Genomic DNA, 24859 nt, shown 5'->3' on the forward strand with positions numbered 1-24859 from the left:
AGGTGTGTTGCATTAACGCTCCCTGTGCTCCTCCCGGGGTTAGAAAGAGGTTCGTTTAACCTCGTTTGCTAGCTGAATTCCTGTGTCACGAAATGATGCATGTCTAAAAAGCGTGCCACCAACACGAAAAGTTTGGAAAGCTCTGCAGTCGTTGCTGCTGCCCATTGAAAATGAGAGGGCAGAAGGCAGGGAGGTCAACAGCAGGGGGAGCCAGAGCCAACAATAGGCAGAACCAATCAATCCTCATTTTGTCCCCTATTCCCCTCCCTACAGGGCAACACTGAGACCACAGAGGAGGAAGTCTAGGAAACCACCTCCTAGACTAGTTGTAAGAAAGAAGGCAGGGAGGAGTTGGGCCAGTAAGGGCAGACTTGAGGTCAGTGGGGCAATGTCCATTCGCCCTAATGGGTCAACCTTCCGTGCCTGGGGGGCTCCCAGAGATAGCCAGCTTACTACATTTTGAAGTAAGTGGAACCATAAACATTGTCATCCGAAGAGCCCACCACCACTACCATAAGGCCAACAAGTCCACAGTCTAGATAGAACAGCCTTTCTCCATGTTGGGTCCCCAGATATTGTTGGACTACAACCCCCGTCATCCCTGGCCACCTTTGGTCCTGCTAGCTAGGGTTCAAGGGAGTTATAGTCCAATGCCTGGAGACCCAAGGTTGAGAAAGGCTGGTCTAGAATTTCCACCGTGTTGCCACTAGCATTCAAGGGGTGATTGGGGGTGGACAAGGAAGAAGGCAATGCCATTGAAGGACACCGTGATGGAGGTTGTGGGGAGGGGAGAGAGAAGTGCTTATGCTTGGAGCTATGGAGAATTGTTGAGGTGGGAAGGGAGGGGGCTGTGGTAGCTCAATGGCAGAGCATCTGCCTTTCATGTAGAAGATTCCAGGTTCAATCCCTGGCTTCTCAAGGAAGGTACTAAGAGGATGCTCCTGTCTCAGATGCTGGAGAGAGTCTAGTAGTGTAGACCAGTGTTCTTCAACCTCATGTCTCCAGATGTTGTAGGACTACAACTCCCATCACTCCCAAACGAGCCAGGAATGATGGGAGTTGGAGTCCAACCACATGTGGAGACATGAGGCTGAAGAACACTGGTGTCAACAGTCCTGAGCTAGATGACAAGATGGGTTTGACTCAGTAGAAGGCAGCTTCCTAGGCTCATTTCCACATGCTGCAACAGCAGCAGCAGCAGCAGCAGCAACAAGGAGGACTCTTGACTTTCCACCATGAGGAGTTTTGTGCATGTAACCATTCGGTTTAAGAATTTTGGCCAATTTTGCAAAAAATGAAAGTATGGAACCAGAGTTACATATATTTACACCAATGCATCCTTTGCTACAATTCCATTAAATTTTATTTTGTTTAAACCAGTCATGATCTTTTCTGTATCTTTGCATTCTATTCTTTACTTGTTTCCTGCATGAATACACACAGTTCCATCTTCTTCAGATTAGCAGGCCATTCATTGTGGTTGCGGTATTTTTTTTATATTGCATTTTAATGAAAAATCAAGTTATACATGGGCCCCTACGAACACAGGCAAACAATAATTTTGCTGATGAGGTGTGTGAAGGTGGTGTAGAAGGACCTTAAGACATCTCTGTGAGATCAAGCGGTACAGATTCCTCAAAATTCAAAAACCAACAAAGGTGTCTAGTGGAGGGGGTGGGGTGATGAACGGGTGTGCACATGCTCACAAAATTCTTACAAGTGGGTGAGGGGGAAACAGCCTTGAATTTTGTAACATGGGGAAATGGATAGGCTGAAACATTCATCTAGATAAATAGATGGAACATCATGAAAAGGTTACTACGGCTTGTTCTTATTAGACACTCAATTTCACATTAAGAGGGTGGAATTGGCGCATCAACCAACTCAGGATGAGGTATGAAGTGTGCAAGACTCTCAAGATTTCTGCTTAAAATCCTGCAAAACCATCAGGCGCAGAAAGGACTGGGTGAACCCAGGTGATGTTTCTAAAGCAGAGAAACCTCCGTTTCCAAAGCACTCCAGTGGCCACTGTGCCTCCTACTTTACAGAGGACAATCCTCTATTTGAAGGAGTCTTCTATATGAAGGTCTAGTCCAGGTCTGGCTTAGTGATAAAGAACAGGAGGAAAAGGGAGCAAAGGCCTTGACGTTTCTCCACCAGCTAGATAACAGAATGAGCAGGTACACAGGTAACCTCGTCACAGTCTTTTCCTCTGCCAGGGAGGTGTATTGCAGTTCTATTTAAATGATAGTAATTCTATTCTAAATGTGCATCTATACATACGAATTGGCACATGCAGATCTAATGCAAATCTCTGCTGTCTCTTTTATGGTGATGTATATGCGGCCACCCTAGGAACCATCCTCACAAGCGTCTCCTTCCTCTCTGTGCTGCAGTTCTGCAAAATCTCTCTCTCTCTCTCTCTCTCTCTATATATATATCTATATCTCTGCAAGTTTGAAGCAGAAGGTCTCCTAACCTGTACCTGATGCTGATTGGCTTGCCCATCCATGATGTCACTCCGAAGCCGGATCCCAATCCCCAGAGAAAAATCTGCTCTTCTAAAACCACGGCAGCAAAAGTCACGAATGCATAAATACAAACATGGAGAAATTAAGGTGGGCAGCTTGCCTGAAATGCGTATGGCCAATATGCAGGCATACACACCTGTCATTTCCATTGTGAAGCCAGGAGGAAGCCAGGCTCACCCCATGGCAGAGGAGGGATGCACCTTTTGTCTTACGTTAGGCTGGTCTTCACCCTGTAGAACTGGTTTGCCAAGGTGGATTAAGAGGAGATGTATCCAGAGTTAAACCATGACTATTTGCTCTTGTGAGACGGGCTTCAAGAGTCTCATCCATCCAAGATGAAGGGCAGCCAGACTAGGCATGATGTTGACTTCATCAATACAATTAATGTGCATGTGTTTGGTTACATAAGCAGATCTGGGACTCGTGAGGGTGGGAAGAATTAAATTCTCTCTCCCAGCTAAATTTGCCCCTCCAAAGGATCCACTTGTATTCCAAGGGATGCAAATAGCAGCTCTGGAGAGTTGTTTTGTGTTCGATTTGGCAGGGAGTGAAATAGTTGAACTACCCCTCTGCACCCTGTATGGTCCCGGGGTGCTTTGAGGCTGGGGCTGTTGAAGTTCAGTAGCTCATTGTGACAGCCCCTAGATAGCCACACCCCCAAGGAGTTGTTGTTGTTTTAAGCAGGTGTCAATCTATTACATAAGCTGCTCTCAACTTCTGACTTTCTCTATGCTCTAGGGAAACTTGAAAGCCTCGTTATCACCTCATTCACTTTCCAGAGCAAGGAGAGCCTGTCAATTACCCTGCCTCTCCTGTAAATGAGGTCAGAAAAATCCCAGAGCTGTACTCCCCGTGTTCCCTTGTCCGCGAGACCCCTGCTTGCTTACATAACAGGAAAACCCATGCACTTTAATTTAATTCATGCCTAGTCTGCCCCCAAGATTCCTTTGTGAGCATGTCCTATTTCTAAACCATCCTGGCGGAGAGAGCAGCAGGATCAGACCAAGCCTGCATTAGGTATTGAGCCAAGGATGCTGAAGGCATTTGTCAGCTGCTGCCCTCCTTTCTGGGGCATATTCCAGCATAGGCAGGAGAAAACTGGCAAGAGGAGATGCCTGATGCTTGGGCCAGCTGTATTTATCCGTGAGGATATGGTAGAGGTCGTAGGGAGACAGCCAGGACATCCTCAGGAGAGCACCTGCCAAAAGAGAGAGGAAAAAAGTAGCCGCAGTCATGTTCTGGAAACTTGTTAGATTCCTCGTGCGGGCAAGGACAGAGTGTGGCGTTTGCCTCCTAGGATGGGTCATAAGGAAAGGGTTAAATGAGTGAGAATGTGATTGGCCAGTGGGAATGCAAGGGAGGAGTAAAACTTAGAGTGGGAGGTTTTGAAAGTCAGTTGAGGTTTGGGAGTTGAAGAAGGAAGAGGGAGGATTAGGTGTGGGTTGGTCGAGTTGTATTGTGAGAGAGTGAGAGGAATTGTCAGGTGGAGTCAGATAGATAGTTGGGAATAATCAGTTTGGAGTTGTTAGGAACTAAGATTTAAGAAACTGACAAGAAAAATTAACTGAAACCATAAGCTTGTTCCTGCATTTAAAAATAAACTTGATTATTTGTTAATGTTAACAACTGTCTGGACTCCGTGTGTACCCGAGAGAAACGGGTTGGTGGCAGCGAAGAGGCAATCACAGTGGTGGCACAGGGTCAACAGACCGTCAAACGTCCGGGGGCCCTGTGTGATCGCCAGAAAGGGACACTGACTTGGGCCAAGATTATGGGTGCCCATGACGTCATGTTGCATCAGTGGTGAAGCGCCGCTTCTGAGGCCTCGCAGAAAACCGGAAGTTGCCTTGGACTCCTGCGTTGTGGGTGCCCTGGAGCTGGCACCTGTGGATGAGACTGTTGCATTTTCCCTCTACAAACTTATCTTTTGCAATTGCACCAGGCAAGTGCAGAATTTCACGCCAGACTTGGGCCCGGCTGTGCAAAGGCAATCCTCTGCATTTGCACTGCTTCCTATGCAACAGCGTAGGGCCAAATTCAGAAGCGAAAAGTCCCTTCATGACAGCCACAGCCACTTCCCCTCACAGCCACAACCCCTTCTAAAATGATACAACCTTCCAGGATAATAGGTAAAGGTAAAGGTACCCCTGCCCATACGGGCCAGTCGTGACCGACTCTGGGGTTGCGCGCCCATCTCGCTTAAGAGGCTGGGGGCCAGCACTGTCCGGAGACACTTCTGGGTCACGTGGCCAGCGTGACAAAGCTGCTCTGGCGAGCTGGCACCAGCGCAGCACACGGAAACGCCGCTTACCTTCCCGCTATAAAGCGGTACCTATTTATCTACTTGCACTTAACGGTGCTTTCGAACTGCTAGGTGGGCAGGAGCTGGGACCGAACGACGGGAGCTCACCCCGCCACGGGGATTCGAACCGCCGACCATACGATCGGCAAGTCCTAGGTGCGGGTACCCACAGCGCCACCCGCGTCCCTCCAGGATAATACAATCATCTTAAAATTAGGCACGCATTGCAAACATCACGGCAGATCGCCATGTGTTGCCTTTCAGCTAGATCTACTATTTTCTGTGCATAATAATGATAATAACAATGAAATAATTTTACCATTTCTACCTTGCCCATCTGGCTGGGTTTCCCCAGCCACTCTGGGTGGCTTTCAACAGAACATTAAAAGCAGAACAAACATTAAAAGCTTCCCTAAACAGGGCTGCCTTCAGATGTCTTCTAAAAGTCAGATAGTTGTTTATTTCCTTGACATCTGATGGGAGGGCGTTCCACAGGGCAGGCGCCACTACCGAGAAGGCCCTCTGCCTGGTTCCCTGTAGCTTTACTTCTCGCAGTGAGGGAACCACCAGAAGGCCCTCATAGCTGGACCTCAGGGTCCAGGCCAAACGATGGGGGTGGAGACGCTCCTTCATGTATACTGAGCTGAGGCCGTTTAAAGCTTTAGAGGTCGGCACCAACACTTTGCCCGTCCATGGGCAAATGATATGGAGTGCTGCAGTATCTTCTTTAGGAGTTACTTAGGTTGGTTTTTTTACTTGGAAGTTCCACTGTACTTAACATTAACTTTCACACTTTTTCACTTGAAAATTGAACTTGAAATTTGAGTGCTTCTAAATTCCTAGCTTTGGAGGATAAATAACTACTCCTTCGAGACTTTGTGCCTGCCCATTAGGGGAAATAGGAAGCCTCGAACATATATTTTTTATATGTCCTTTTTATGTTGAGATTCGTAGAGACACCATCGATCCTTTGCTGAAGAGGCTCACCGATCTTTCAGACAAGTCTAAACTTAATTGTCTCCTCTTCGGGGGGCCACCAGGTGGCGCATTGGAAGATGGCCGACAATAACATCTCTCCGACCCACACGAGGTAATAAAGAGGCTGCTATGGGAAGTATGCAGCCTTCCTACCCCCCCCCCCAAGGATATGGGGGGGACAGCCTTGCCAGCGATGTCCACAATGCACCCCCGGATTCGAAAGAAGGGGGTGTAGGACATTTGGCATCAGCCCTCGGTGGGTTCGGCGCTTCCTGGCGCTATCTCCAATCAGCGCCCTGGTTCGCTTCAGCTCGAAAATATAATTGGAAATATATAATTGGAATGAAGCTGAAGCACTTACATCAAGCAAAGTTCAAGAGATAAGGCTGCTGATTAATGCATCTCTGTGATTGGAGCGACGGGAGGAGACAAATAAATCAAGCGATGAACCACCATTACGAGACTGGTATGTGCGGAGCGAAAAAAAGAGGGGGGGGTGGAGGAAAAAACTTTTATTTTCTTTCCCTCATGTGAGTATTTATAAACCTCCACCCCAGAAAGACGAATCGTCGCCTTTTACTAATCGCAAGCAAGAATTTAAGAGCTGTGTGGAGTGAATTATCGATGGAAGAGAGGACTGGTACCGTATTTTTCGCTCTATTGGACGCACTGGACCACAGGACACACCTAGTTTTTAGAGGGGGAAATCAAGGAAAAAAATATTATCCCCCCCCCCAGCCCCAAAGAGCAACGGACAGGCTGCGCGCTTCCTCTTTAGCCTTGAGCAGCATCTTTAGCCTTGCACAACGGGATGGACCGCGCCCGCTGTCCACCGGGGCTGGACTAGATGACTCCTGGGGTTCCCTTCCACCACTGGAGGCTTTTAAGCAGCGGTTGGGGGACCATCTGCCTGGCGTTCTTTAGCTGTGATTCCTACATTGTGAGGGGGCTGGGCTAGATGACCGTCGGGTGGCCCTCCCAACTCTATACAGTCCTACATTTCTGCGGCAGGAGATCCACAGCCACTTCACACAATGCCCACTCCCAATTTTCATTGGAGAGACATGTGGCTTCACTGTCTAGGTAGGTACCCCCCTACCTGCCACTCTTCCCTCACCCCACTTAAGCCGAGGGAATTCCTGCCCAGAGAAGCTCCCAGGTGAGGCAAGGGTTAAGATCTACCTCTGGTAAATGGCTTTGTATCCTCCCTCTTTCCCTTTTCTCTTCTTCTTCTATGCTAGTTCCTTCTCTTGTGTTTTGTTTAATCTGTTTTTATTGTATACTAAAATAAAAGCTGCAGTTTCCTTTTTTATAATATTCCCCCCCTCCAAACTAAAACGTTAATCTAGATAAAAACACTGATCCAGAGGAAAGTAAGGGGGTGGAGAAAGGACGAAAAAAGAAAAAGACGTAGAGATAGAGAGATTTTTAAAAAGTTGGCTTCTTTAGCCTTGTGCAGCTTCCCGCGGCTGGAGAGGCGCGCACGGCTAAAGAGGAAGCCCGGGCAGCGAGCGGGATGGATCGCGCTCGCTGCCCGGGCTTCCTCTTTAGCCTTGCGCAGCCTCCCATGACTGGAGAGATTGCGCAAGGCTTTTCTAGAGGAGGGAGAAGGGACTGACTGGCCGCGTCAGTCCCTTCTCCCTTCTGGGGAAAAGCCCGCAAAGCTTGTGTGTGGCTCTTGGGGGCTTTTCCTGCTTGCCTCCCCCCCTGCATTCGCTCCATAGGACGCACAGACTTTTCCCCTTAGTTTTTAAGACGGAAAAACTGTGTCCTATGGTGCGAAAAATACGGTAAATATGGAGTGCGGAGGAAAGATTCTATGACGCAGTTTTTAATGGCGTCTTGTTAAGACAGGCTTGTCGAAGAAAGACGAGGGGAGGAGGACCAGGGTCGTTAGAATGTAAATGATGGATTGAAGGTGATAACCTGGCAGAGCCCCTTTGTGATATATGTGGCAAGCTTGGGAAAATTAACAGGACGGACCGAGGATAAATTTTTTGAAGAAGGGGAGGAATGGCCAGCTGTCCTTATGAGATATGACTTTTGGAGTGTGCAAAATCCACGCAGATGTTGTTTGTTCCTAACCTGCTTGCGAAGACCATCAGAGATTGCAAAGAAAAGAATACATGATAACAATAAGAAGATGAAGAAGTAATAAAGTCTATCTGGACAGATCTGGATAGAACTGTTTGATAAAAGCAGTAATAGAAGTGATGTTTTGATTCTCGTTCAGAGCTTGATGTAAGGGTACCCCCAACAAAATTTAAAAATCTGGCTGTATAACTTGGAAGTAATATGATTTGGAAATAATGTGATTGGATTGGCCTGTTAATAAAAATTATGTTTTTTAAAAAATTAATTCTCTCCTCTTCGGCAAAGATCATAAGACAACCTGACTAGTAGCCAGATTCTGTGCCCAGATTTGTAGGCACAGATCATCCTCCAGAATAAAATAGCTTACTAGGGAAATGCTGAAGTTTCCCTTTGGGGTGCCCCAGGGGCAATTTTTTATGGTAGCCCAAATCTCAGTTGTACGGGTGTATGTATATATCTCAATTTTAACTCATGAGCTATTGCTGCAATCTGTTCCAATTGTATCTTTTATCTTTATGAACGCTGTTTTTATTGTGTTATGTTACGTGAGCTGGTCTTTGACCGTAATAAATTATCTAATTATCTAACAACTCCTTCGTGTTCTTCCAAAAGGACTCTAGGAGCCGATCCTCTGTGACTGTAAGAGCTGTTCGACAGTGGAATTTGCTGCCAAGGAGTGTGGTGGAGTCTCCTTCTTTGGAGGTCTTTAAGCAGAGGCTTGACAACCATATGTCAGGAGTGCTCTGATGGTGTTTCCTGCTTGGCAGGGGGTTGGACTCGATGGCCCTTGTGGTCTCTTCCAACTCTATGATTCTATGATTCTATGACTGACTTACCCCTTTTCACTCTGATTGGCTCAATCAGCACTCAAGGTGAAAAGACTTCTGAAAAGCTCCCTGCAGAAATAGTAACAGGCCTTCTGACTCCTCACTAACTCCTCCCACTAGACCTCTGCTCTTATCTCCAACTCCCGCAGTCTCACCTTGCCTGTTGAAGAATGTTGTCGCCCGCTTCCAGAACAAAGCAACTTTAGGTGGGATTCTGCCCAGGAGCTCAATGATCCGAACCACGTGATCTGAAATGGGGGGGGGGGGAGCAAAGTTAGATGCTTTACTGTACAGTTTCTCCTATCAAATGGAGTTTAAGAAGACAGGCTGGACTCTGACCTACCATCATCTCTGGAAAAATACTGCCCAGCCTGGGGATCAAAGAGACGGTCTCCGATGGCCAGTTCAAAAGCCTGCAGGATGACACACACACACACACACAACCCGAGTAAGTCCACTTCGAGCCAATTCGTATAGTCAATACAGTGGTACCTCGGGTTAAGTACTTAATTCGTTCCGGAGGTCGGTTCTTAATCTGAAACTGTTCTTAACCTGAAGCACCACTTTAGCTAATGGGGCCTCGCGCTGCCAGAGCACAATTTCTGTTCTCATCCTGAAGCAAAGTTCTTAACCCGAAGTACTATTTCTGGGTTAGCGGAGTCTGTAACCTGAAGCGTATGTAACCTGAAGCATCTGTAACCCAAGGTACCACTGTAAATATTTTTGTTTTTACAATACACTTAGCAGTTTGATCCGAAGGACTATAAATATTAAAATATCCATCTTACGTCTCTGAAACATTTTCACAAGAAGTAGAGACAAAAGGGTGAGACACGCAGGGGTCTAGGGTGAAATCCAGCTATGCTCAATCCCAAAGGTGCCTCCAGACTATTTTACAGGAGGGATTCCAGCGCATGCCATAAATTTAGGGTTGCACATTTAAAGTGGATTGAAGCGCTCCGTCGCCTCGGCACAACAAATCCACAGATAAAGGGCACCTTTTTTGAAGCTTGCAGAACGATTAAGAAATGCATTGCAAAGTGTGGGATGAATGAATGGTGAATGGGAAGACATGTAAACATCCCACAAGCAAATCAGGGTGAAGGCAGGATGACTGCTCATTGTCATATAACCACTCCAGAAACAAACCGGAACAAATGCTCAATAAAGACTGAACATAATCTTAAACACTGTTTGAGATTTGTGCAAACAGATTAGGGTGAACTCTGAGCGAAAAGGGCATTAGGAGGAGCCCCAAGGCTGTCAAGTTCATATGAATAGATGGTTGCGATTCTAAAGGCAAGAAGAAGCAGCAGCAGCAGTGCCATTGCTGAAGGAACAGTCCTGTTAAGTTGTGGGTGAACATATCAGACGATACAGCAATTCTCCAAACAGCTCTTGTTTATTCAGAGGCCAGAACAGAACTGAACTGAAGGGTTCAGCCAGCCTGCTTATATAGAGCTCCACTACAACGCAACAGTAACCATTTTCTGTAACTATCCAATCACTGAACGTCACTTTCAATCCCTTATTTGCATACGTGGACCTGAGTGAAAACTATCTACAGTATCCCCCTGCTGGCCCAGGGTGAGAACTTCAGTACATAACAATTCCTTACCAGGCACGCTGTGCTCCAGATATCCGCTGGGGTGCCGTAATCTAATCCGAGGAGGACCTCCAGGGCTCTGTAGGGCTGGGTCTGGATCTTCTTGGAGAAGGGCTTGTACTGGAACAGAAGGGACAATGGGCTGAGTGAGAGTGGATGGCCCAAATGCACCTTTGAGTAGGCAGGCAGCCTAAAACATCAGCAGATCCTTAAGGGAATAACACTGGGCAGGATTATTTTACCGTATTTTCCGCTCTATAACACGCACCTGACCATAACACGCACGTAGTTTTTAGAGGAGGAAAACAAGAAAAAAATATTCTAAACGAAACAGTGGATGTATGATTTTTGTGGTTCATGCTGTGGCCACAGACATGTGATCTGACGGTGAGTTTGGGGTAGCCCAATGCAAAAATCCTGAGGATCCATGTGGATCCATGCTTTGTAACCACGTTTTTGCGCCATTGCGGCCCCATGAAACAGTGGGTGCGTGTGTTTTTTGGTGCAGGCTGTAGCCATGGATATGCTATGTGATCTGATGGTGAATTTGGGGTGACCTAGTGCAAAAATCCTGAGGATCCACGTGCATCCGTGCTTTGTAACCACGTTTTAAGTGGGGAGGAAAGGAAAAGAACTCGAGGGACAAGGAGCACGCGTGGGGGGTGTGGAGAAGGATGCTGCTAATAATGCAGGAGAGGCTCCTCTCCGGCTTTGCTGCTTTAGAACAAGCAGGCTCTGCGTCTCTCCCTCCTCCCCGGCAAGGAAACCATGATAGTAACCACTCTGAGACAAATCAAGAAAAATTGCGACCAACACTCTCCCCCAACAAGTGCAGTGAGGTCAAAACACACACACACGCAGAGAGAGAACTGGCCCTAAAGTCGCAGGGCGCTGGAAGTCGCAGGGGCGCTGGGGGAGTGAACGGGAAGCAAGAGAAGGAGAAGGAGCCCTCACACACAGAGAGACACACAGAGTGTCGATTCTAAAGTCGCAGGGGCGCAGGGAGAGTGAACGGGAAGCAAGAGAAGGAGAAGGAGCCATCACACACAGAGAGACACACAGAGTGTCGATTCTAAAGTCGCAGGGGCGCAGGGAGAGTGAATGGGAAGCAAGAGAAGGAGAAGGAGCCATCACACACAGAGAGACACACAGAGTGTAAATTCCAAAGTCGCAGGGGCGCAGGGAGAGTGAAGGGAAGCAAGAGAAGGAGAAGGAGCCCTCTCACACACACAGACACACAGAGTGTCAATTCTAAAGTCGGAGGGAGAGCGCAGGGGCGCAGGGAGAGTGAACGGGAAGCAGGAGGAGGAGAACGATAGCTCAAGCACACACACACACACAGCCCCTACAGTGGCTAATCCAAAATCGGACAGCAAAAAACTGCAGGCAGGGACAGAGAGCACGGGGTTGTTTTAAAGCAGCCAACCCCGCTCTGCTTCTCTCCCTCCTCCCGGCTAGGCTGGCTGAAAAGCTTTGCTGCTACTTAGCAGCTCAGTGGGGAGGAGAGAGGGACATAGAGGACGGGGTTGTTTTAAAGCAGCCAACCCCGCTCTGCTTCTCTCCCTCCTCCCCGGCTCTGCTAGCTGACAGGAGCCGCTTACACCCGCTTTGCTGTTTCAAAGCGAGCCACGGACTGCTCACAACTGCAGCAGATTCCCCCGCCATCTGTAGGCATTCGCTCCATAACACGCACAAACATTTCCCCTTACTTTCTAGGAGGAAAAATCTGCGTGTTATGGAGCGAAATTTACGGTATTTGTTTATTCATTTCATAAGATTTAAACACTGCTTGATAGCAAAAAAGAAAACCACCCTCAAAGTGATTTACAAACAGATAAAACCGTAAGACCAGGAAAGGATTGCAATGCGTTAAAACACACAAGAGGTTAAAATACTGAAGCAGATTAAAATTCACACCAGCTTCTCCAAGCACCAAAACAAGAATGTTTTTAGCAGGTGCCGGAAATAATCCAGTGAAGGTGCCTGCTTGATTGGAACGGGTATTCTGCAGCAGCTGCGGCAGTGCCATTTCCGCCAATGGAATCAGTCAAGTGGGCGCATAAGGAAGGCCTGTAAGCATGGCCATGGGAGAGTCAAAGGGAGAAACCGCAATTATCAGGGGCTCAAAGAAACTTCCCTGCGAGGCTTTGAAAAGTGGAAGTGTCCGGGGCTTTTTGGTTTAAGAGAAATTTTTTTATTATTAAGAATGCAGACCGAGGAGTAAGCCCCACTGCAGTCAATAGGACATGGTTAGGATTGTACTGTTCAGAGGAGGTATACCTCCATATATAGCAGTTTGAGGAGCAACAACAGGTGGAGAGGTCTTTTGCCTTAGAATCAGTGCTTTTTTCCCCTAAAAAAAGTGTTGAATATTGGGCAGACATAGCACACGACACAGTGATTCTTCAAACAGCACTTCTTTATTCTGAGGCCAGAACTGAACAGCAAACAGCTCAGCTGGGCTGCTTTTATAGGCAGCCGGCTGTCAGCATTGTAGCAACAACAACCCAGGGTTTCCCGCCTAAAATAACTGACGTGGACCTGAGTGAAAACTACATACACAATACTCCTGGTGGCCAGGGTGAGAACTTCAATACATAACAAAAATGTTTAGGGGTACTCTCATTTTCCTACTCATATTGAAATACAGTGGTACCTCAGGTTAAGTACTTAATTCGTTCTGGAGGTCCGTTTTTAACCTGAAACTGTTCTTAACCTGAGGTAACACTTTAGCTAATGGGGCCTCCCGCTGCCGCTGCCATGCAATTTCTGTTCTCATCCTGAAGCAAAGTTCTTAACCTGAGGTACTATTTCTGGGTTAGCGGAGTCTGTAACCTGAAGCGTATGTAACCTGAAGTGTCTAACTCGAGGTGCCACTGTACTGTCCCTCAGTGAGGCCAAACTTAGATTCACAAAATGTTTAGGGGGGTATGTGTAACCCCCCCTGCATCCCCCAGAAAAAAGCACCACTTAGAATCATAATAATAGAATTGTGGGGTTGGAAGGGACGATGGGGGTCATCTCGCCCAACCCCCTGCAATGTAGGAATCTTTGGCCCCATGTGGGACTCAAACCTACAACCCTGAGATTAAGAGTTTTATGCTCTATTGACTGAGCTATGGCTCTGCCTTCCTGCTCAACTTGGTGGCATCCGATAGTCCACTGGGCGAAAGGGAATGGTGGACTAGAGGGGTATTTAGACAGAGCCAGCAGGGCTTTTATTACATATTCACACCTGTCCCGATGTTCACTGCTGCCTTTTCCCCAGCTTAAAAGACCAGGGGCAAAACCACCCGCAGCACAGCCTAGGGCAGAAAGCTCTTGTGTTTTGTTCTTGTGGCTTGTGGCAAGGGGACAGGTACCTCTGCCAAATTTTAGTTTCTCATTTTTCCAATTTTAATTGGATTTTTAAAATTGAAGATCGAATAAAAATGTATTCTTTTTTCCCAGCTTCCATAGTAGTTTGTGATTTTTTTAAAAAAAGGAAGCTCCTCATTAAAAAGTCCTCAGCATTTTTATATGTGTTTCTCCTACACACACATTCCTGTGAAGTTATTCCCCGATATACATTATATTTTTTGCAAGCAATTTCCTGAAATATAATGCAGTTTTGTATATTATGAACTTTTATGCACGCTTGACACGAATATATGCATTTTTTTTGGCGGGGGTACACATGACTTGGCTGGAAAACTGCACAAGATTCGGAGAAGCACAAATTTTGAAGCAATCTTTGCTTCAGTTTGAGCGTTGTTGCGGAACGTGCAAATTAGGTGTCTTCACCTTTAAGTGTGAACTGACGGATTTCCCCTCCATCTCTACTACCTGCGGCAGTCTTGTCAAAAAGATTAACTAGCCAGTCATGGGGTGATGCCCTCCCTGGTGAACTTCAAGGGAGAGCAATGTACTAACAAGCAACGATGGCAGAAAAGGGATGGGTGGGTGCGCTGTCATAGACTCACCGTCCAGCATGCGCTTCCCAGGTCCGCAATTTTCACTCCCAATTTCATGAGGTTGTAGCAATCCAGGACAGCAGCCACGTCCTCCTCTGGATGGAACAAACACAAGGAAATAAGCTCTGGAGGCGATAGGTTATATATCCCTTATTGCACCTGTATTTCACACCAGCCCTGATCCAACAGCAGCAGTGTGAGATCTCATTCCGACGGAAACCAATTCTGAAAGAAGACTGTAAATGTATCTTGCAAACCTCAGCCCGGCAGGAGTCAGCTGCAAATTATAGCACAGCAGACCCTCCAAGTGTCCCTATTTTCTAGAGACAGTCTCAGATTTTCAGAAGCTGTCCCGGTTTCTGATTTGATCCCAGAAAGTCTTGCTTTTCCTTAGGATGTCCCTGTTTTCATCAGAGAAACGTTGGAGGGTATGGAGTCATGCGAGCCAAGGAGATAAGTAACTATACAACCTTTAGAAGGCAATGAAGGTTTTTTAAAAAAAAAATTAATGTTTTGCTATGTTTCTGTATAGTTTGGAAGCTGCCCAGAGTGGCTGAGGCAACCCAATCAGACGGACAGGGTATAAGTAATATTATTATTATTATTATTATTATTATTATTATTATTATTATTATTATTATTGAATAGGATGTCCCTAGTTTCATTAGAGAAATGCTGGAGGGTATGGCATAGGCATTGCCACCCTCTCCCAATTAACCTCCGTCTCCTGAGTTGGCAACCCTAGGCCCTGCCCACCGCCAGCATGCGGCTCCAGAAGTTAACCCACAAGTGGCTGCAGCCCTTGATCTAAGAAAAATTGTTCCCCACCCCTGGCCTGAAGTGCCCAAAGAGGGATTCCTCTGAGTTCCTGGGTGGACGTGCTCTCCCCTTCCAAACAAACACTGCGGCCTTTTCTCCTGCGCGGCGTACCTGGCCTCTTGGGCTCGGCTCCTGCGCCGTGTTCCTGGAAAGCCACCTGGTGGAGAAGCGCCTGCAGGCTCCCTTCCGCCACGCAGAGCAGGATGTTCTCCGGTTTGATGTCTGCATGGATGATGCGGCACTCCTTGTGCAAGAAATGCAAGCCCTGGAGAACCTGCCGCGAAGCAGAGGCAATCAGTGGCCCAAAGCTGTTCAATGTGTACTGCGCTTGATATTTTTGCGGTATTGAAGAGCATAAAGGAGAAACTCCGCAAACTCCGTAATGTACAAAACACCAGTCATTCCGAAAGAGTATCTCCAAATCAGTTGTCATGTATGTGCACAGAAAATAAACAGAAGTAGCTAAAAGGCAACACCTTGAGATTTGCATTGGTCGCTGCAATGCATCCATGAGTATTATTATTGTATAATTAAAAGATTACAGCTGTACCTCTGGTTGCAAACGGGATCCGTTCCAGAGCCCGGTTCACAACATGAGCAGAACGCAACCCGCATCTGTGCGTCTGACGGGTTATGATTCACCACTTCTGCGCATGCGCGCGACATCATTTTGAGCATCCGTGCATGCGCGAGCAGCGAAACCCAGAAGTAACCCTTTCTAGTACTTCCGGGTCACTGCGGGACGCAACTTGAAAAGATTTAACCTGAAGCAAACGTAACAAGAGGTATGACTGTATTGTATCATCTTAGAAGGGTGTGTCGCTGTGGCTGTCATGAAGAGGCCCTGCACTTCTGAATTTGCCGCTACAGTACGGGTAGGTCTTAGCCTTAAGAAAAATCTGTCATGGACTGGATGTGCTCACACCTCAGGAAGGAAAAGGAGGGTGTAGCATTGACCGCCTGTGATTGGCAGGAAGTATGGGAGACCTCCGGATTGGCCTTGTGAAGTCTCTTATTCCGGAAGAAAATTCTGTGGAGTTTGGAACTGACAGGGTTAAAACTCCGTGGTGTCCTGTATCTGGGAGGAGCTTAACGCAGAGAAGTGCGTCACAGTCTGTGTCACTGTTCAGACTTGCTTTCGCTTCTGCCTGAGACGCAGCTCAGCTCGGAGGCTGCGTGTGTGCTTTTGGAGCACAGAGAATGTCGGAGGTTTCTGATGGATTTACTGCTTTGTAAATAAACGCTTCTAGAGATAAGAACCGAACTGTCTTTGGACTTGATTTATCCCTCATCTCACACGGACGCAGGACCGCTGCTACTCTGCTCTCCTGCCAGGTCAGCTCCCCAGCAGAGCCACGCAGGGAAGCCTGACTGGACGCAGGATTTATTTACCCAAAAATTCTGCACATGCGCAGAAACTACCAATGTTGCACGTGACCCAGGAGGGGGATGTGCCAGGGACTCAAGCAGCCTCTTCTGCAGGCCTCCAGGGTTTTATGCAAAGGGAGAAACTTGCCCAGCATCCGTGGAGGCTGCTCCATGGGGACATTTGGGTCACAGTCCCACCTGTGTCATCCTTCCCTCCGCGCTGCCTGTCACCTTCCTCATTTTCAGTGTTGCCCTTGTATGACTTAGCAGGGAGGATAGCAGTTCGAAAGCACGCCAAAAAGTGCAAGTAGATAAATAGGTACCACTCCAACAGGAAGGTAACTGGCATTTCTGTGCGCTGCTCTGGTTTTAGTGTTCCGTTGTGCCAGAAGCGGCTTAGGCATGCTGGCCACATCCCTGAGCCTGTAAAACGAGATGAGCGCCACAACCCCCGAGTCATCTGCGACTGGACATAACTATCAGGGGTCCTTTACCTTTACCTTTTTATGACTGGAGCTGTTGTTGGCTCTGGCGCCACCTGCTGTCAGGCTCCCTGCCTTCCGCCCTACCAATCCCAATGAGAACCAGCCAACGCTGCCCATACATCTGAATGGGAAGATGCATGAATTTATATTGAGCATGCGTGGATTTTGGTGAGGCCAGGGCCACGAAGAGTTCCCCACCCAGTGCATCCTTTGCTGCTACTGTCACCTGAAAAACATCCCCACAGCAACTGCCTTGGTGCATCTTGGCCGGCCCTAACACTGCCTGGCTCAGTTCTCCATGTAACCCTGTACTTACTTACCTGTTGTGTTGCTTTCTTCACAAAGGGTAACGGGAGGCCCTGGACTCCTTGGCTGCTCAGCAGAGACTGCAGAGAAGGCCCCAGCAGCTCAAACACTAAGCACACATGTGGGAGGAGATATTGTCAGGGATCCAGTAACTGGGAAACTGCTGGAATTCGGTTCACTCCCTTGGCAGCTCCCCAAAGTCTCATGCAGAGGGAGTGGAGGATGTGAGAAATAGCTTACTGAGAACTGTGTCCCACAAGGAAAGTTAACTGGGAGAGATCATCAGGGGGTTTGGGCTGGGTGTTCATCAGTATGCGGATGATACCCAGCTCTACCTCTCCTTTAAATCAGAACCAGTGAAGGTCCTGTGTGAATGTCTGGAGGCAGTTAGAAGATGGATGGCAGACTGAGGTTGAATCCTGACAAGATAGAAGAACTGTTTTGGGGTGGACAGAGGGCAGGCAGGTGTGGGGGACTCCCTGGTCCTGAATGGGGTAACTGTGCCCCTGAAGGACCAGGTGTGCAGCCTGGGAGTCATTTTGGACTCAGCTGTCCATGGAGGAACAGGTCAATTCTATGTCCAGGGCAGCTGTCTACCAGCTCCATCTGGTACGCAGGCTGAGACCCTACCTGCCCGCAGACTGTCTCGCCAGAGTGGTGCATGCTCTAGTTATCTCCCGCTTGGACTACTGCAATGCGCTCTACGTGGGGCTACCTTCGAAGCTGACTCGGAAACTACAACTAATTCAGAAGCAGCTGCCAGGAACAATATAAGACTAGTCCTAAAAGATCTTCATTGGCTCCCAGTATGTTTCCGAGCACAAATCAAAGTGTTGGTGCTGACCTTTAAAGCCCTAAATGGTTTCGGCTCAGTATACCAGAAGGAGAGCCTCCACTCCCATCATTCGGCCTGGACACTGAGGTCCAGCATTAAGGGCCTTCTGGCGGTTCCCTCACTGTGAGAAATGAGGTTACAGGGAACCAGACAGAGGGCCTTCTCGGTAGTGGCGCCTGCCCTGTGGAACGCCCTCCCATCAGATGTCAAGGAAATAAACAACTATCTGACTTTTAGAAGACAACTGAAGGCAGCCCTATTTAGGGAAGATTTGAATGTTTGATGTTTCACTGTGCTTAATGTTTTTAATTTGTTGGAAGCCGCCCAGAGTGACTGAGGCAACCCAGTCAGGTGGGCAGCATATACAGTAAAGTAAAATACAGTCAAACCTTGGTTGTTGAACGTAATCTATTCCGGAAGGCTATTCGGCTTCCGAAATGTTTGACAACCGAGGCACGGCTTCCTATTGGCTGCAGGAGCTTCCTGTACTAAAGCGGAAGCTACGTCGGACATTCAGCTTCCTAAAAATGTTTGAAAACCGGAACACTTACTTCTGGGTTTTCGGCGTTTGGGAGCCAAAACGTTCCAAAACAGAGGCGTTTGGAAACCGAGGTTTGACTGTAATGATGATGGTGATTATCGCGAATTCCGTTAAGGACAGCTGGGTGTGTCAGGACAGCAGCTTAGTACAATATCAGTGGGAATGTCCAACTTTGTTTAATAGCAATGCCCTGTCCAGCTTTTTGTGCCCTTGTGGTGCATTATCTACCAACCAAAGGATATGGAAGCCATTGTCTCCAATCATTTTGAAATCGTCCAGGAAGTGGATGACACGGTCGCTGCTTTGGTCTTTCCTCCTCTTGCTGTTCACCTGCAGAAATATAAATAAATAAAAAACGTGCACAAATTACTTTTATGAGGCCTTTGACAGTCTCCAGATGGCTTTTGACTAGAGGAGGTATCAACTGTGTTTGAAATGGGCCATTAACGTAGGAATGGCATCATTAGTAGTACTAATGTACAGCTAATGTACAGCTTTTTCGGCTGTGGCTCCGATGTGGTGGAACACTCTGTCACAAGAGACCAGGGCCCTGCGGGACTTGACATCTTTCCGCAGGGCCTGCAAGACAGAGCTGTTCCACCAGGCCTTTGGCCAGGGCACAGCCTGACTCCCTCCCTCGGCAATCTTCGCGGAGCTCTGGCCCAATGGTTGCCAGTGGCTTGAATTAATTAATTTTATAATGAATGATTTTAGAGTGTTGTTTATGCTGTACTTTTGTACTGTTTTATTGTTGTTAGCCGCCCTGAGCCCGGCTTCGGCTGGGGAGGGCAGGATATAAATAAAATTTATTATTATTATTATTATTATTATTATTATTATTATTATTATTACTAGTATTAATTATACACCTTTCATCTTGAGCTCCCAGGGCTGGTTACCATGATTAAAAACACAGTGTTAAAAACAGTTTAATACAGCTGGCAATATTTTTTAGGTGTGCCCTATTTTAATACAGTTTAATACAGCTTGCAATATTTTTTTAGGTGTGCCCTAATTTTTTAGGTGAGCATCTCAAGGGTCATAAGCTTCAGGGGCTTTTGAAGAAAAGAGGTGATTTGCAGTGGACACTGGTCCAGGAGGGTGAACAGGGCACTTGTCTCACCAAGCATAGTCCGATTCCAGCCCCTACCTATCAGCCTTCTTAGTTTATCAGTCCAGAGGGTGGTACCAGCTAACAGCTTCCCTCTCTCTTGTCTTAGTGTTGCCCCTTGTAACACTCAGCAGGGGAGAGGATGAAACACAACTGGTTCGGGTTGGCTCTGTCTGCCGTCAGCTCTGTCGCCACCTACTGTTGGCCTCCTGCCTTACACCCTACCAGTCCTAATGGGCCACCAGTCCCCCAACTGGCGGTTTGTTACCTACACAGCGAAGGAGCATGACTTCATCCAAGGCTGCCTCAGCAAAATCCTCCCCGCCCTTGGGCACTTTGACAGCCACGCACCTCTTCTTCCTGAAAGAAGATGCAGAGATTGAGAGCGAGAACAGATCTCTGGGCTCCGAACTGTTTTGCAGCCCTCTTCCAGCTGTTTCAAAGATGGGTTCAAACCTCCACACCCCCCACGATATAGCAGCCTACTTTACAAGGTTGTTGTGAGGAGTAAATGACAGGAGGGGGTCTTGTGTTCGCTGCCCTGAGCTCCTTTGAGGAAAGGCCGGATGGAAACACAGCCCTTCCTCAGCCAACAGAACGTGTTCCTACCACATGACTGGCCTCTGCACTTCGGAGCAGGCCGTTTTTGTTTACTCACCCCAAGTCTTGGCAAAGCCAGACGGTTGAGAAGTAGCCACACCCGAGATTCTGTGCTACGTGGTACCTTCCATTGAACACCTCTCCTTTCCTCACGGGATAGTAACCTTCTGCACAAAGGGAGGGAGGATGAACAGGCGTTAATGAAAGACACCAAGAGACTTAGGCTTTGCAGGTCACGCCAATAGTATAAATCTTCCAAGGCTGAACAGTGGAAGGTGTGAAGCCTCTGATGGTAAGAATTTGAGAGATTCCCTGCAATTCTGTTCATAGAGGCATAGTGGACTATGCAATCTAGTGAAAACATCCCTATCTTATATATTACACCTGTATTCTCCCATTCCAGTAAGCAGGGTATGATTTATAGAAAGACAAGGAAACAGCTATTTCTGTATCCCCCTTCCCCAAAAATAGAGAAAATAGGGTGCTTTTCTGGCAACAGATTAGTTTTTAATTAATACTTTAATTTGGGTTGGGGAAAATTCAAGAAGAAAACTTGCAACAGCTGTTTGGTGATGCTGGCTCCTTTGCTGGTGGAAAAGCTGGTTTTTATAAAATTGTGTCCAGCTTCTTTTCCCCCTGCTAGGAGCAATAGCTGGTGTGCAGTCATGTGTCTGGGACTGATAGGAGCTGTGGACAGTCCATCTTGGACGAAGGCCGATTTGGAGAATGCAGAGTGGCTCAGCTGCGGCCCTCTTCTTATTGCTGGACTTCCTCTCCCATCAGCCACAGCCAGCCCGACCAGTGCCAAGGGATGATGGGGTTGGAGTCCAACAACATCTTGGAGGGCCACAGGATAGCTACCCCCAAAGGAGACCAACCTGCATTCAATTCACAGGGGGGTGGACTGGATGACCATTGGGGTCCCTTCCACGCAGTCTATGTTCCCTGACTTTTTTGGATCCATTTGCCCATCTGACTAGCAGCCAGAAATCTTCCTTCATCTATAAAGCTTTCTGGATAACCTCTTGCTGGATGCTGTATTTTGAGGGTGGGGACCACAGCCTCCTTTGAGGGTTGCTAAATGTCACAAAGAAATTAAATGAGGCAGCTTGGTGCAAGACGCGTGCCTGCCACCCAACTCACCTGCGCAGGAGGCCAAGGCCTCTTCCTGCCACTCGCACCCATCCATTGCATGTGTGCAGCTCTCTCAAGGACGCTCAGAATTCTCCGGGGTTGAGGAGGCTTCACATCTAAGGGCAGAAACATTTTTATTCCGGAGTCAACTGTTACTCCTCAAGCTGCAAGCTAACTGAACAGAACTCTGCCTTAAGCCATCACTGCAAAGACTACTTTTGTCAGGTGAGAATAATTAGAGGAATTCTGCAGTTCTACAGCACAGAGAGGGGAATCTGCAGAAGTCGTAGGACTCTGATGCCCAACAAGGCCAACGATCAGGGATGATGCGAACTGCAGTCCAAGAACATCTGGAGGACCACAGATTCCCTGTCACCGCTTTAAAGATCTGGACCAATTGCATGAGGAAAACCTGAAGTCAATAGATGTGTTCAATCTTGAGAAATGCACGTGCCAGTTTTAATCTGTTTAGGAGGAGGCCTGAAAGAACCCACACAATTAACTTGGCCTGCGTTGTTGCTGCAGCTCATCTGATTAAACAGTGCATTTGGACATTTGGAAAAATCAATAAAAACGATTTGGCAGAAGGTCGATCAGAAGGTCGGCGGTTCGAATCCCCGCGACAGGGTGAGCTCCCGTTGCTCGGTCCCTGCTCCTGCCAACCTAGCAGTTCGAAAGCACATCAAAGTGCAAGTAGATAAATAGGTACCACTCCGGCGGGAAGGTAAACGGCGTTTCCGTGCGCTGCTCTGGTTCGCCAGAAGCGGCTTAGTCATGCTGGCCACATGACCCAGAAGCTGTACGCAGCCAATAAAGTGAGATGAGCGCCGCAACCCCAGAGTCGGTCATGAATGGACCTAATGGTCAGGGGTCCCTTTACCTTTACGGGTAATCGTAATAGAAATATTGATTGTATTGGACAAGAGGAGGAGGAATATTCGGTTGGCTCTGAGCAGGAGCTTGCTGGTTCAGAACCTGGAAGTGGAAGGAAGGCAGGAGATGGGAGTACCTGCCACCTTATACCATTGGCCCAACAATCCCAGAGCTGCTACCGACACTGACTGGCAGTGGCTCTCCGCAGTCCCCGAGTACTGAGCCTCATCCTTCCCTCTCTCTCTTCCCCAGCTGTTACGACTTCCCAATCCTCCTGGGCTCCTGCTTCCTTGAATTCTGAGAGTTGGCCCGGCAGGAGAATTCCTAGCATTTCTGATAGGGTCATGGCAGAGATTATTTCAGGGGGGCTGCACTGGGTCTGCGTGTTTCAAAATGACGGCAGCTATGCCCGTTCTGCTTTCCGCAGTCCACTGAGCTGGACCAAGGCCAGGCCGAGAGCTCAGTTTCCTGGCTGCCCTTCCTTGGATTTTCAGATGGGATTAGTGAGGATTGGAAGAAAGGCCCAGAGAGGCTTCCCTGCTGAAAGGCTGGCCTGGCCTTCTGCTGGGAGCTCTCAGATCACCTTCCCCAGGCGAGCAGAGAGGAGAGGCTGTTCTCGCACGTTCACGGTTTCGCACGTTCAAGTTGCACAGTTCAAATGCATCCAGAGCCTTTGGGAGGATGGAGCCCTGCGCGTCCGTCATGTAGAAAACCCTTTTTAGCAGTTGCAATGTTAGCACAGATCTGGTCCAAGGTGAATGTTAGAATTACTCCAAACAAAAAATTTTTTTCCTTCCAGTAGCACCTTAAAGACCAACTAAGTTAGTTCTTGGTATGAGCTTTCGTGTGCATGCACACTTCTTCAGATACACTGAAACAGAAGTTGCCAGATCCCTCTATATAGTGAGAAGGTGGGGAGGGGTATTACTCAGAAGGGTGGTGGGAATGGGTGATTGGCAGATAGCTGTGATGAGCCTGTTGACGACTCTTAACGACTGCAATAGGTCTTACAGGAAAAAGCAAGGGGTGAGAAGGTGAAAAATGGCTTTGTCATGTATAATGAGATAATCCAATGTCTTTGTTCAGACCAGGTCTCTCCATGGTTTTAAGAATTACTCCAGTTCAGGCTGTCCGGTAGCACAGCAATCAAATCAACCTCATGTTCGTGAAGAACAAAACGGACGACACCACCAGTCAGCTTTCTTCCTCCTCTCCTCCCCTTCCCCACTTTACTTACCATCTAGCCTGATGAAGAGTTCTGCAGAACTAAAAAGCTTGCCCATTAATGGTCATGTGGACATTTTTCCTCCCTGCAAAAAACCAACCTGTTGGAAGTGTTGACCCTTCCAACCCTGCTTGTTTGTGGATGCTCCTTTCTTTCAAGACAAGTACAGTGGTACCTTGGGTTAAGAATTCGTTCCAGAGGTCTGTTCTTAACCTGAAACTGTTCTTAACCTGAAGCACCACTTTAGCTAATGGGGCCTCCTGCTGCTGCTGTGCTGCCAGAGCACGACTTCTGTTCTCATCCTGAAGCAAACTTCTTCACCTGAGGTACTATTTCTGGGTTAGAGGAGTCTGTAACCTGAAGCGTATGTAACCTGAAGCATATGTAACCCAAGGTATCACTGTATTTAAACAACAGGAAGAACTTTCTGACAGTAAGAGCTGTTCGACAATGGAATGGGCTCCCTTGGAAGGTGGTGGCCTCTCCTTCCTTGGAGGTTCTTAAGCAGAGGTTGGGTGGCCATCTGTCATGGATGCTTTAGCTGAGATTCTGCATCCCCGGGGGTTGGACTAGATGTCTCTCAGGGTCCCTTCCAACTCTACGATTCAATCTAAAAATTTCATTGGCAAGCGATATGAGCCTAGAGATCAAGAGCAGTGCCCAAGCTGGGAGTTTCTGAACACTCACAAGACTTCCTCCCCCTGCTTTCTGTGCCCTTTGCAAAATTACAGAGCCAAACAACAGTGACTTGCGTATACAATCCCTACCTAAAAATGCATGAAACTTACCTTCGTTGCGGTTCAGGACTTAAGCAGCCCAGATCGGTCCGGACTCGCCTGGGGAAAGGCAGCTTGCAGGCTTCTGAGCTCTGGGGAGACTCAACCAACCAGCTCCCAGTGCTTCCCTTTTTAGTCCCTGTTGCTGGAAAGGAGGCAGGGGGAGGGGGGTGTCCCAAGTCCCCCAGCATAGCTGTGGTGAGGATAGAGGGTCGGGATTGGATCGCACTGAAGTCTGTGGAAACACACGGTGCTTCGAAACAGTTCATGGGCCCCGGGACAGCTGGGAGGGTCTCATTTTACCATCCCTTTTCAACCCTCCACCTGTTGGAATAGCTTCCTGCTATGCTCTCTAATACTTTCCTGGCTCCATCTCTGCCTAGCAAAACCCGGAATCTCCAGGGTGTATATTTATAGATCAGCAGTGGCCGAGATGGAAATGCAAACTTTTGCATTGTGCAAAACGCAGACCTATACCTAGAAGAGTAAGTCCCG

General features: G+C 47.8%; 1 protein-coding gene across 1 annotated transcript; it reads right to left on the minus strand.

Moving 5' to 3' along the window:
- Positions 1 to 1340: 1340 nt before the first annotated feature.
- LOC128408579 (SRSF protein kinase 3-like) lies at positions 1341 to 24854 on the minus strand. Its single transcript, XM_053378527.1, has 12 exons — positions 24377 to 24854; positions 21500 to 21606; positions 20415 to 20523; positions 20029 to 20116; positions 18886 to 18975; positions 17284 to 17388; positions 15222 to 15384; positions 14301 to 14386; positions 10351 to 10458; positions 9076 to 9145; positions 8888 to 8980; positions 1341 to 3729 (listed from the first exon to the last, which is right to left on the minus strand). Exons 2-12 carry the CDS (start codon positions 21543 to 21545, stop codon positions 3545 to 3547), a joined length of 1143 nt encoding a protein of 380 aa, XP_053234502.1. The 5' UTR covers positions 21546 to 21606; positions 24377 to 24854; the 3' UTR covers positions 1341 to 3544.
- Positions 24855 to 24859: the final 5 nt, after the last annotated feature.

The sequence above is a fragment of the Podarcis raffonei genome, chromosome 2, assembly GCF_027172205.1.
Source record: "Podarcis raffonei isolate rPodRaf1 chromosome 2, rPodRaf1.pri, whole genome shotgun sequence".
Classification (NCBI taxonomy): Eukaryota; Metazoa; Chordata; class Lepidosauria; order Squamata; family Lacertidae; genus Podarcis; species Podarcis raffonei.